This window comes from Rousettus aegyptiacus, unplaced genomic scaffold (genome assembly GCF_014176215.1).
Source record: "Rousettus aegyptiacus isolate mRouAeg1 unplaced genomic scaffold, mRouAeg1.p scaffold_m13_p_2, whole genome shotgun sequence".
Lineage (NCBI taxonomy): Eukaryota > Metazoa > Chordata > Mammalia > Chiroptera > Pteropodidae > Rousettus > Rousettus aegyptiacus.
The window spans coordinates 116014694-116028098 of record NW_023416295.1 but is presented as its reverse complement, the minus strand read 5'-3'; the positions used below and the strand labels follow the sequence as shown (position 1 = coordinate 116028098).

The following is a 13405-nucleotide window of genomic DNA, read 5'->3' as shown; positions in this document are numbered from 1 at the left end:
CGAGGTATCTTCAAAGGCAGACTTTCTCAAAGTCAGTAGAAAACTTTTGAACACATTGAAATGAATCTGCCACTCTCTAACTTTCACCTCATTGGTTGAACTAAATAACCTAAAAAAGTCTTAAGTCTCCTCTTGTAGTCACACAATAGCCTTCAAAATGCTGGAAAACAACCATCAAAGTCCCATAATCTTTTCTTCTCTAGACTAAACATCCTGTGATTACTCAATATTCTATCCAGCCTGGTTTCCCTGTTACTCACAAGTCTAGTCTTCCTCTTCTATAGGCCATTTTATCAAATATGACCTTCTTAGCATGTTTTGTCTACTTCTGATGAAATCTAGTCAGTGGGAACATTTTTTCCCTTGAGCTGTAAGTTATTGGCCAATGAATTTCCATTTGCAGGTAATATCCCACAGCGACCACCTGGTTTCTGGAACTTAGCAAACATTTTAGGATATTGAGTAAAGTTTTAGGTTAATGAAAAAGTGCAGGATTTTTTGAATGTTAAAATTATAGCTCTCTCTTATCCTAAACTTGTGCTATTGCATTTTTGAAACTAAATGAAGGATTTTCTATTTATTCCTATTAATTTCAACATCTTGCTTTTAGCACAATGTTCTTATTCACTAATGTCACTATTTCTGTCATTAAATATATTAGCCTTCTATTTCTCACTCCCAGCTTGCTCTATACATTTTTTTCATTTGTCATTTATAAAGGAGTAGAAAAAGATAGGACCAAGGTAGAGTCTTTGCCATGAGTAATTTAGTAGCATGTTATGTACAGTCTAATTCCATCCCTAAATTGTTTCCAACTAGGTTATAGGTCCTTTAAGAGCAGGCATGATGTCATAATCTTTTCATATTTGCGACGTGAAAAGCACAAGTCCTAAATAAATATCTATCAAGTAGGTGATCCAGGCTATGTCATTTTCATGTCCCATGACAATAGATAAGTTCCAAGCTAAAAGAAGGCAAAGGGCTTCCCATAATGCATTCACTGGAGGCTGATTCAAATTTAGAAACTCATCACTATCATCTTTGAAAATATTTATTTAATAACTGTCTACTTGCATATATTTGTATATAGAATACTCTGTTGACCTTTGTAAGAACTTAAAATTTAAGATTACCTGGAGATTTTACTCTATTATGGGACAAATACAGTTTTTTTATATGGTTGGCCATAGTAAAATATATATATACAGGTACAATATTAACTTGTTAGATATAAATATACAAAATACACTTATGGAATAAAGGAATAGTGTTAGATTAATTATGGAACTCTCAGGACAACTCTGTAATAGTGCATCCTTTAAGAGAGCTCTGACTTGACCCCCAGGAATCTTTCAGTCAGAGAGGGCTCCATGGATTTGCTGAAGTCTGGATCTAAATCACTGATGTAAAATTCCTGATATAAGCTGGTCCTCAAAGAAAATAGCAAGGATGCTCTTTCTTTTTCTTTTTTTTTTCCTCCAATAGATTATAGTTTAAACTCAACCAAGGTTAACATTTTAAGAGATTTCCATGTTGATTAAGATGATGCTTCAGTGGAGAAGACTTATGGGGCCCAAAACAGCTGGACCATCATCAGTCAGACAAGGATCATCCCTCCTGGAGAATTCTCTTTAGGTACAAATCTGATTTCCCAGGAAGTATAACACACTAGGGTACAATACCTACTGCCCAGCAAGAGTTAGTTTATCAAAGAAAAGTAAGGTCATATAAAAACAGGGCATGAGAACTCAGCGGTGAGCATGGTCATGGGTTTGAAAAGATTTGGACTACCACAGTATCAGGTTCATTACTAGTAGGAACCCAAATGTGTTAAGAGGAGAAAGACACCATACACTGTTGTCAGGACAAATCCTGTCTCTACTACTTACGAGTTACCTTATTACCTAATCTTTACAGTGCTCAGTTTTCTCATCTGCAAAATTATAGTGCTTATCACATAGCACTGTTGTGAGAAATAAATGGGACAATTCATTTAAAATAGTTAGCACACAGCTAAGCACATACAGACACCGTATTGTTAGCTATTTGTACTGCTACTGCTACTTTTTGGTGTTATCTGGTCAAACAGAACTGGTTGGAAGGCTCTGGTTTGAGACCTATGAAGGCCTTGAAGAACTAAGAAAACACTTGGCAGAGAATAAATATTGCCCAGATTGGGCAAGCATAGATGGAAAGATCCAAATATGTTTCTGAATATTAACCAGCTTAGAAGTTCCCTGTGGTTGAAGCAAGTGATGTGGAAAGAAGTGGGCTTGCAGCCTGACAGATTCAAGTATGGATCCTTGCTTTTGAACCGACTAGCTTTATGATTTTGGTCAATCATTTACTCCTTCCCAGGTGGGCCTTCTTCACTCATAAAATGACATTACTGATAAATTTCATCTGATTGTGAGAATTAAAAGAGTCAAAGCATATCAGTGTTTAGCTGAAGGCTACTTAAAGCAATCCCAGGAGCCCAGGGTTCTGCAGTGGTGCCCGAGGGGCCGTGGCTGGTGCAGGAGAAGGTTGGGCCTTTAGGATTAGCTTCTAATCTCTGCTGTACCATGGCAGTTCTGATTTTTGTTAGTTTTCCATATTGATATTTTATGGAAGATTTTGTCTGCCCATTGTTTAGTTTCCCACTGAAAACCACTGGCCTGCCAAATGGAATTTACCTAATGAGGTTTCAAGTTTTGTGAAGTTTAAATGAGATAATCTATAAAATGCTAAGCACAATGGCTGTCATTCAGTAAGTACGAAATAAATGCTGTATGTTCTTTTTCTTATTAAGTGATTAGCTAACACTGTGCCTAGGGTGATCATGCATCTGGTTTGTTTGACACAGTTCTGGTTCACTCCTGTTGTCCTGGTGTAATTATCAATAGGGCCATCTTTCACTCTCAGAGCGGCTTGGTTTGGATGATAAATTAGTTTTTCGCCCAAATTATGGAACATTCCATATGGGAGAAAGTCATTCCATGTATTGCAGAAGTGGTGTTGGCTATGTGGTTCTGATTGCTTTGTGGATGCAGAATGTGAACACCATGTTTGGCCAGGCCAGAGAGGATTCAGACAAACTGCCATTCCAGAAATGTCAGGTATCTCATATCACAGTAGCCCCACCAAACACAAAACTCAGTGTCATCTCCGTCTCCGTGTAGGGAAGCACGTAGCTGTGTCAGCTGGGAGCAAACTCAGGTTAGAAGGCAAAAAAAAAAAAAAAAAAAAAAAAATACTGGAAAAATATTTTGGGAGGAAAAAAAAAAAAAAAAACCCTCCAGATGCCCAGGAGAGAGATTTGGTTTTTAACATGTTAAAATTGTGACCTTTTGTGACTATTAACTCACACATACAGAGAACAACAGCCTTTCCTGCTGCACCACCCAGCGCGTATCCGGTCTAATCAGTAGACAGAAGAAATTCTGCAGCGGTGACTCACTTCTGGGCTAACAATGGAACTTATGCTCCTTGGCATTTTATTATTTTCAAATCTGGAATTCTTTTGGTAAAATTTGGTACAGTAAATTTAGAACAAAAGGTGTGGATGTTAATGTGTCTCATGGGCAAACCTCTGAAAGCTTGGGCATGAGTCAAGCAAGGCTAATGTCTGCTGCTGTAATTCGGGGTGCCTTGGACAAAGGTTTTCCCCATGTCTTTATACAGATGTCATGTCAAGGAAGGAGAACTTAAACATGAACGTTTTGACCAATTCCAACCAGGTATTTTGAACCTAGATACTTTCTCTGAATAGCTGTGTTCCAAAGTATTTGTAGGGCATAAAAGCCAACACATGTGAAACAATAATTCGATGTTAATTCAGTGCATTAGCATATATTGAGTCCCATTTTTCCCCCCTCAAAATTAGCCAGCTTTGTTTTGTACACCCAGGTTGACACTCAGTTAACTCCTAGCTGAGAAGGAGAAAAAGGTTGTCCTGGCAACCACTTGGGAGAGTCAGTTGGCATAATCTGTTTTACAAGAAGACTTCTTGGTATAGTCTCAGGCGCTGTGATGCTAAGTAAATAAATCCAAACCAATTTCTAGGGCTTTAAGGGTCCTTAGAATAAGTAAACCAAAATGTTCAGTTCCTGATCTTCAAAAGAGATCTTCAAAATTCACTAATTAAAGGATCTCTGTGATCAGTTGGGAATATGGAGGAATATGGATAAATGTAAATTTAGGGTTGATAAATATTATACCAACAGGTGGAAATTTGAGGTGTGAAATTATTTTTTAACAAGTTTTGGAAACACGATATTTTCAGGACATGTATTAGCCTAGAAAACTGACAGCATATATATATTCCTCCTCTTAGATTATTATAGTTTAAAAAAAGATAAAATCATCAAACTAAGGTGATTAATCAAACATTAAAACAATGACATGACGCACACTGGAAGCATTTTTCTATCCTGTCTGGGAAGTGACAGTAAGGCTTTTGGATGTCATTCCAATTCAAGGCTTCCAGGGTAAGGATGTACAAAGACAACTGCAAATTTTACCACCACTGACTTTTAAATAGGAGGATTAGACAGATTATTTCCTGTTTCTGGGGAAGAAAATAAAAAAAAAAAAAAGCAGAAAAGAAAAAGGCCTTGGGATTGCATATTATTTCATGTGTTTCGTTTCCAAAATTATGTTTTCAAGTTCTTCCAGTGTCCAGAGGTGCCAAATGAAATTAAAAGAAATACGATGCGGAAAAGTTGCCAGAGGTCAACCCTCAATGGAACACAGTCCTTTCCTCCCTGCCTAGATGTCTTCTGATGGTCACGTATTACTCCTTAGTCATTCTCCTACAACATCTATGTACATGTGAGCATTTTCTGAATTTCCTGGGCCTTTTTATTACTGTGGATTATTACTGTTATTTTTTAAAGGGACAGGTGCATCTTTCCTACTCAATATGTAAATGACCTTCTATCACTATCTCACATTGTAAAACCTTGGCATGCCTAAATGAATCTCTTGTAGCAGAAACTAAATATGGTGAAAGCTCCTTGATTTAGCTTTAATAGCAACTGGAATTCTTAATTAGGTGATATAGTCACAATAATTTAGTGGTATTTAAGATTAGAAGGTTTAAGCAAGATAATGGAAAAGCTTTCTAAGTAATGTATCCAGTCTAGTACTAATGTTATGGGTTCTTTTTTTCACTAGTTTTTGAAAATTGTTGACTTATGTATCTATGATAACCTTCCATTAATAGGATAACGTGATTTAGCAAAATATTTTCTCAACCTTGCTGGCCAATAGAAAGTTCATCATACTTATCATATTCAGATATTAACAATAAGTAATCTAAACTGAAACCACCAGAGATAAACAATTTTTCCTTGTACATATAGCAACTAGTTCAGGGTCATTTTCAAAGGCAGGATTAGAATGTGAACTTCCTCTCTCTTAATCTTGTGCTTTTAACCCTTTTAGCTCTCCCACTCCATAAAGCAATAGCCTTTTGGGAAGAAAATAAATCCAGAATATAGTCAATCTCATTTGAGTACAATCGGAAGTTCGGTTCAGAGTATTTTTTTTTTTAAGTCAAAATTAGTTATGTGACTTTGAATATATCATTCATTCTTGTTATGTCTTGGATTCCTCCTGAAAAAAATAAGAGATTTGTATAATATCCTTAAGGCCATATTTTTCAAACCATCCCTTTTTTAATAGTTTTTAGCAAATACTACCATAGTCTGTTATGCCATTCTGTTGTTTTCTACAAAAACTAAGGTTCATAGACTCAAAGAATGCAATAGCGAGAAATTTTAGAGAGCCAATCACTTCCCAATCACTGAATCCCAGGATGGAAAAGGAGTCTTTTTGGAGGAGCCCTTGCATTTGCTTGTGCCCCCAGCATTATCATTTAGTTAAATAAACACACATATGTATATGTGCATTACTAATTGTTGTGAGTGGCAGAATTAAAATTAATTTATAAGCATTATGGATTTCAAAATTCAACTATCAGGTTGAAGTCTATGAAATATTTTACTCTTAAAAACGGGGTCCTCATACCAAAAGAGGTTGGGAAGACTACTGATATTCCTACCTCTCTTTTTACAAATGTAGACCTAGAGGTATAGAGTATACAAGCGGTCGCTCAGGAAATTAGGGGCAGAGCCAGGATTACCACCACGCTCCTTGCCATCTGGTCCAGCAGTCACTGGCATCTCATGCTCTAGTGGCTGCTTTGTTTACCTGTCCCACTAACCAATGCTCAGATCCAACTGCCTGCTACCCACTTCATCTTTTCATTAAAAATGAATATGATCAAAAATGAAGGAATGATCTATTAATGTACTTCTAAAACACGTATGGGTGCCTTACACTGAATTTGAACTCATACTTAGAAAAAAAGAAATCCTATTTAGTTCAAAATATGCTCAAAAGTAAAAAGTATTATTAAAAGGAAAATCACAGACTCATGAATCTGCAGTGAGAACTGTAGCATCTATTAATAGAAGTTGCCCTAAAGCCAATAAAAATAATGTCTTGCCAGAGAATGAATTCACCAAATGGCTTTGTCATTGTTGTTACTTTGGAAATATCCATTCAGCACAACACACTCGTCTCCAAACCAGACCATTTGAATTTATTGCTAAAATGAAAATTTGTGGTCTGAGTACAAATTGCATATTTTTGTCATGTTGGATAACAACAAACAGGCACTGTAATTTTTTTTTTTTTTAATCAGGATTTGGATCCTGCCCAATGCTTAAACGCTTGACTTAGTCATGGAACTAGACCCACTTTAAGGAGCCAAAAAACTTGCCTTGTCTTTTTCTTTGCTATTAGCCATCCCCTGGACTTTTCAGCAGAGGCAGCTGTAAGTGGTGGGGGCAGATTACAAAGAAAAAGATGGACAGTGTGCAGTCTTGGATCACAGGGATCAGAGACCATCGTTAAAAGATAGGAAAAAGCCTGTGAAGCTTGTACTCTGCAGAGTACAAAATATTAGCTCTCTAATATATTGGCTCTGTCTTTTGTATCCTTTATTATATTCAGCTGTATATTTTCAATTAGTCAGCCTCACTTTATCATTTCTCCCTTTTTAATAGTCCTATCCAGACTCAAATTCCCATGCCATCTCCAGTCTTCTCTTCGCCACCAAACTTATGGGAAGAATAACTTATATTTATCATTTTACATCTTTCTCTCCCATTTAGATATTCATTGAAGAAAGTTGTGTGTGGGCAAATAAATGTGAGAGTGCTTAATGGAAGTTAAATGGGGTTCTAGGTTGGAAGACTTTTCAGATCTTTTAATGCATTAATACTTTTGTGAATGAGAAATATAGTATATAGCTTTTTCTTGAACTTAATTGAGAATCTATATTTTTTGCCTGAATACAATCTAAGGGAGTTTGGTACTTAGCAGGTTCTCACAATTTTTTTTTTCAATTTAATTCCCCCCCACCCCTTCCACCCCTTCCACCCCTTCCATCCCTTCCACCCCTTCCGCCCCTGACCTACTAATGTTGCCGTCTACCCTTAAGAACTGTATCTCTGAAGGCGGGGCGTCTCCTCCCACATGCTCTGGACTGGGTCTGGCACACCCAGGGTGCCTGACACTCCCCGGGGGCCTGGCAGACCCGGGGTATGGACCATGGCTCAACTGGGGTTGGAGCCTAGGACCTTCTGCGTGTTAAGCAGACGTGCTAACCACTACTCTATGCAACCTCCCCAGGTTCTCATAATTTAACTGATAACTAAACTGTGCCCTGAGAAACACTCTGGAAAAATCTGTTAAGGAATCCACCTTTACACACCCAGGTGCCTGATGCATGTTTATTAGTAGGTGTTTGTTGAGTGAAGGAACATACACATGATTTGGGAGGACCACTTTGAGCAGAGATCTCAGGTGCCTGTTCCACAAGCACAGGATCCAGGCCCATCTACAAACGCCCATCCTAAAAAACACCTCAAGGTGGGTCTGGCTTCATGGGCTTGTGACCTGTGCAGTCACATATGCTCCCTCTCCCTGATACTGCTAAGAAGCACCCTGCAGTTAGGTCGATGCTCTGCTGTCACTTTCTCGAAATATTTAATCATTTTTTAAAAAGGAGCCCCACATTTCCATTTTGTCCTGGGCCCCACCAAATGAGGTAGCTGATCTTCGTGAGGCATCCCTCGCTAGGGTTCTTCTGCTCCCTCTCTATGTGCCCCCATCTTCTGAGTGCCCAGGGAGTGTCTATCAGTCTTCTCAACGGCAGGCCCTCAGGTGTACCCAGCTTCTGGAGACTTCTCTTCAATTTCCCTTTATCAAAACCTGCGTTCTGAAAATACTGAGAATGCAGAGTTATACTCTCTCTAGCTACCATGATGGAAAGGACCGATCATCCTGTTTACATCAAAATGTTAATAGCCAAGAAGACAAAATGTTGCTTTAGCTCCCATCTCTAGGTTCAATGAACTTTAAAAAGAAATGATTCTTAAACAAAACAAAACAAAACAAAAAAAAACTGATTCTTTTATCCAAAGATTGGCCTTCTAATAACAGTGTTTTAGATATTTATTTTTGGCACCCTCCATAGATAGATGTTGGGATGAATAAACTTTCCCATATCCCTCAAATTTTATACTTAGAGCAACTGCTGACAATATCACTCTATCTTTTCGTGAAACAGCTCTCATTCATATTAAACACTGTTTCAAAAATTACGGTGTCACTGTGTTTTTTTAAAAATGGCAAAGCATTATCAAAGAGATATGTTTTTGTCAAGCAGTTTAACAATAAATTTATTCCAAAAGCCTGTATACTTTTATCTATAACTGATATGCATTTTGAGTTAAAAATCAGAAGTCTTGGGTTCCAAAGAAGTCTTTTTTTGCCATTTCCTAAGCTCCATGACCTTGGGAAAGTTACTCGATGTCTTGAATTCTTCGTTTTCAAATTAAAAAAAAAAAAAAAAAGCGAAGTCAAAGCATACCTCTTTTCTACTTGTAGGTTCACTTCGTGAGTTAAAGGAGACATGAATGTGCCTTGAAGACCACATAATGAGGTGACAATTAAATACACTTCTGAGTGTGAACGGTGCATCTGGAACATCCAGAAGACAGATCCAGTACTGAAGGCAAAGATGACCAGGGAACCTAGGCTGGGGACGAGTTCTGAAGAACTGATGAATGTTAACTGCAAGAGCGGAAAGGTGAATGTCTGGATTTTCTGAGGCCGGTTTTTCCCTTCACCGGCATGAGTTAAGGACATGGTCAATGGCAACAGTCAGCTACAAACTGGAATTTTAAAAATGAGATATAACAGGAAAAACTTAAATAAAAGCAAGAGGCAGGGGATGGGGGAAAAAGAAGTTGGATGGGGTGAAGGAAAGGAGGAAGGTTTTCTGTGTTGCTTTTTATAACAACTAGGGGCGGGCACAACAGAAGGAAGAGTCAAGAAAAGTTAAATTGATGCTGATCCTGTGAAGGAAGGAAGGAAAAGGAAAAACCTTTCAAGGAAAGTTTGGAGGATCTGTTTCATAAACAACAGCTGCTCAGAAAGAATTTATGTAGAAGGGATCTTGATTAATAAAGCAGAATGATTTTGAGACACATCCTGGCAGTAATTCAAGTCCAGGGGGTAGGTAACCCATAAGCTTCAGATCAGCAGAGAAGTTGGCTATGTTTTGAAGATCCTATCAAGAGTAAAAGGACAAGCTTTGTGGGAAGACTTTTGTGGTGATAGAAGGCCAAGGCTATATTTTCTGACCATTTGCTTTAGGAAGGAAGGAACAGATAGAGGAGGCATTGTGATATAGTTTTAAAAAAATGTATTTGTGATTCCATTCAGAGTTAGAGGACAATCTGGTAGACTCGACAAGGTAATGTGAGTGGGAAGTGGAAACCAAGGTGGAGGTCAGGCTACAAAAGCAGGTGTGTGGAGGGGAAGATGGGAGGGCAAACAGGCAAGGTTAGGAGTAATAAGAACAACAACAAAAAATGAGTAAACTGAGCCCATTGTTTTTCAGGATCCAAATAGGGTCAGAGCAGGTATTCGAGGCCAACTTGGTTTGGAGTCAGTTTAGATCCATGCAGGTATCTAGCATTTACGGAGTTTCAGACTTAGCCAATAGGAAAGGAGGGTGCTGACCCTCACCCTCTGACGCAGGACCCCTTTCTGAGTGTTTGCCGGTCCTAGATTCTTAGGTAAAGCAACTGCATCCTATTCCAGCTGGGGTGGACAGAACTATATGGAAAGCAGGGGGGTCTGATGAGACTAAGACAGTAATTGTAAGAGGAGAAGAAGAGATAATTGGAGCTGATCTTCTTATGTACAAAAAGAAAACATTTGTGGAAGCAGCAACATGTGTGGTATGAAAAGATGGGAGTGGAGAGGGTAGAGAAAGGAAAACATAGGTTAAATGTTCTACTAAGTCACAGGTGTAAGCTTGTCTTAATGTCACCGCAACTTTGTGGGGCATAGATTATAAATTCCAGTTTATAGACACGAGTTCAGGTTTCTTGCTATAGGTATTGATAATAATTTAGCTTAACAATTATTATGTACAAGTCACTTTGCAGATTCTCTCTTAATCCTTACAACAAAAATAGGAAACAGATACTATCATTACTTCCATTTTCCAAATGAAAAAACTGAGGAATGGTGAAGTCTTATAACTTGCCCAAGCCACACAACCAGAAAATGGTGGGAATCAGGATGCAAACCCAGGCAATCTGTCTCTAGAGGCCAGAATCTTTACCACCATATTGAACAGCCTCTCATAAGCCAAAGTTAAGAGAAAAATAGAGGAAAGTTATACTTACAAAGACTTAAATATTATTATTTAAAAGGAGACAAGACTAGAACAGATAGGGATGGAGAGGGAAAACCTCATTCAGGAAGGGGAATTTGAATATTTAATTTTTAGAGATAGGAGACACTTTATTGGTAATTTTAATAATGATGATTATAATAATACAATGAACATTTACTGAAGGCTTACTGTAGGCCACATTTCATTCTAAATCCTTTAAGTATATTATCTCATTAAATTTTCAGAACAATCCTTTTGTCTCTTATTGGCATCCTGTGACCTAGCACATAGTAGGTGCTATAAGTATTTGTTGAATGAATCTTAAAAGGTGACTCTACAGTTTTACTTTCAGGAAACTCTAGGTCATAGAGCAAAACCCCTTTTATTTTATTACCTCACAGCGTTTATCTTTGTCTGAAATTACTCTGTTTATTTCTTCACTTATTATTCTCTCTCTCTCTCTCTCTCTTTCTCTCTCTCCCTCTCTATCTATCTATCTCTATCTCTCACTCCGTTAGCGTCATTCATCTTGTTTAATGCTGTACTTGCAGCATCTGGAACAATGCCTTCAGCCTGGGAGGTGATTAATAAATATTCTCTGTATGGATGAAACATGAGAACCCAGTATTTCAGTCTTTAGAACAACTCTTCTTATAACGCACTGAACTTCAGAGCAGAGAGGTGGGCTGCTTGTGTGCTGGTATGGTATCTTTCTCTCTGTATTCTCTAGGAACACCTGTTCACTTTCCTCACCATATACCTCGGTAGGCTTAGTCATGGAGAAAGGAAGATGAGAAATTTCTTGTTTGTTTGTTTTTAATACATAAACAGAGATAGATCATCACAAAGATGATCAAATGCTCTCTATATAAAAGTGACTCTTTCACCTTACACTCACTAGAATGGCTACTGTTTTTAAAAACCTCAAACAAACAGAAAATAATAAGTGTTGGCAAGGGTGTGGAGAAGTTGGAACCCCTGCATACTATTGATCGGACAGTAAGTAGTGCAGCCCACTATAGAAAACAGTATGGCATTCCTAAAAGAATTAAAAATATATTACTGTATGATCCAATAGTTTTATTTCTGAGTATATAACCAAAAGAATCTCAAACAGCTATTTGTACCCGTGTTCATAGCTGTATTATCACAATAATCAAAAGGTGGAAGCAGCCCAAGTGTCCATTGATAGATGAATGGATAAACAAAATATGATATACACACAACGGAATATTATTTAGCCTTAAAAAAGGAGGGATTCTGATATAACATGGATGAATCTTGAAGATATTATACTAAGTGAAATAGTTAAATAACAATTGACAAACACTTTGCGATTCCACTAAGATGAGGTATGTAGAGCAGTCAGACTCATAGAGTTGGAAAATAAATGGTGGTTGCCAGGCGCAGGTGGAGAGAGGAATGGGGATTTGTTGTTTAATGGATGCGGAGTTTTTCAACATGAAAAGAGTTCTGGAGATTGGTTGCACAATGATGTGGATATACTTGACACTACTGAACTGTACTCTTAAAAACGGTTAAGATGGTAAATTTTATGTGCATTTTTTTACAGTTAAAAAGGGTAGACTACAAAAAAGATAACTCTTGATAGTATGACATATTCTTCATTTTAAAGGATCAGGATCCTAAAGTGAATGATTCAATTAAATCGATGAAAATGCAGAATATATAGAAAGGAATAAGCGTGTGATTAAGAAGGAAGAGCTACTACCATCAACAACCTGTATCAGAAACAAGGAAGGATAAACGTGAAGTTTGGATTTTGGACGCTTGATGGTCGGAGTTGAAAATAACACTTTCTTTGATAGCTTTTTGATGTAATGTATATTCTTAAGCACTTAACAAAAACCACTATAGAGATTTAGCACTTTGGATCCTGTGATGTTTACGAAGTCAGGCTAATGAGAGCAGGTTGTGACTGATAATGTTGCTCTGATGTCTGTGACACAAATCCCTCAGACACTCACCTGTCTACACGAAGTTGGCAGACGATGCTCAGCGCATCAACGACTCCTTCTTCTTTCAGCTGCTGACAGCCAATGGACGTAGCAATAAAACACCCCGTTCTACCTATCCCTGCACTGAAAAAAAGGACAAAGAATAAAAAGATGGAGAAAAAGTATCAAAGGTAAAATATATTTTTTTTAAAAGAGTTTTTTTAAATTTGCAACAACAGATAGGGTTAACAACAACATCAACAACAAACGATAGGTCTTGTGGGCTGGGTATCACAATGCTTACCCTGTGCTAAGTACTTAAATGACATTCTTTCCTTCAGTTACATGCATGCAGTAGGATGAGCAGGGTAGAGGGAGGTCATGGGTGGGGATAATAGTGAAAAAGGCATGGTAACTGTTCTGCAGAGAATAATGAGGACCTGAACTTAGGTAAGGTATGGGCACTAGGAAAAAGGGAAAAGACTTAGACACATCACAAATGTGAGTCTGGCAAACTGGAGCTGAACAGTCAGAAAAGCAAAAATTCAAAGATGACTCTGCCTAGAGGATTGGTAGAATGGTAGCCCTGATGAGACAAAGAGGGAATTCTGGAATGAGAGCTGATTTGAGGGAGAGAGAGCAGAGTTTGGTCTTGGATATACTGATGTTGAAGATTCTAGTGAATAACTGAAATTTCAAT

The 13405-nt window shown here is 37.8% G+C and overlaps 1 protein-coding gene across 1 annotated transcript in view; it reads right to left on the bottom strand.

Moving 5' to 3' along the window:
• PTPRR (protein tyrosine phosphatase receptor type R) overlaps positions 1-13405 on the bottom strand; it is a 217534-nt gene that overhangs the window by 3489 nt on the left and 200640 nt on the right. Inside the window, exon 13 of the mRNA XM_016152328.2 lies at positions 12736-12849. Coding sequence (XP_016007814.2) covers positions 12736-12849 — 114 coding nt within the window. The remainder of the gene's footprint in view (positions 1-12735; positions 12850-13405) is intronic.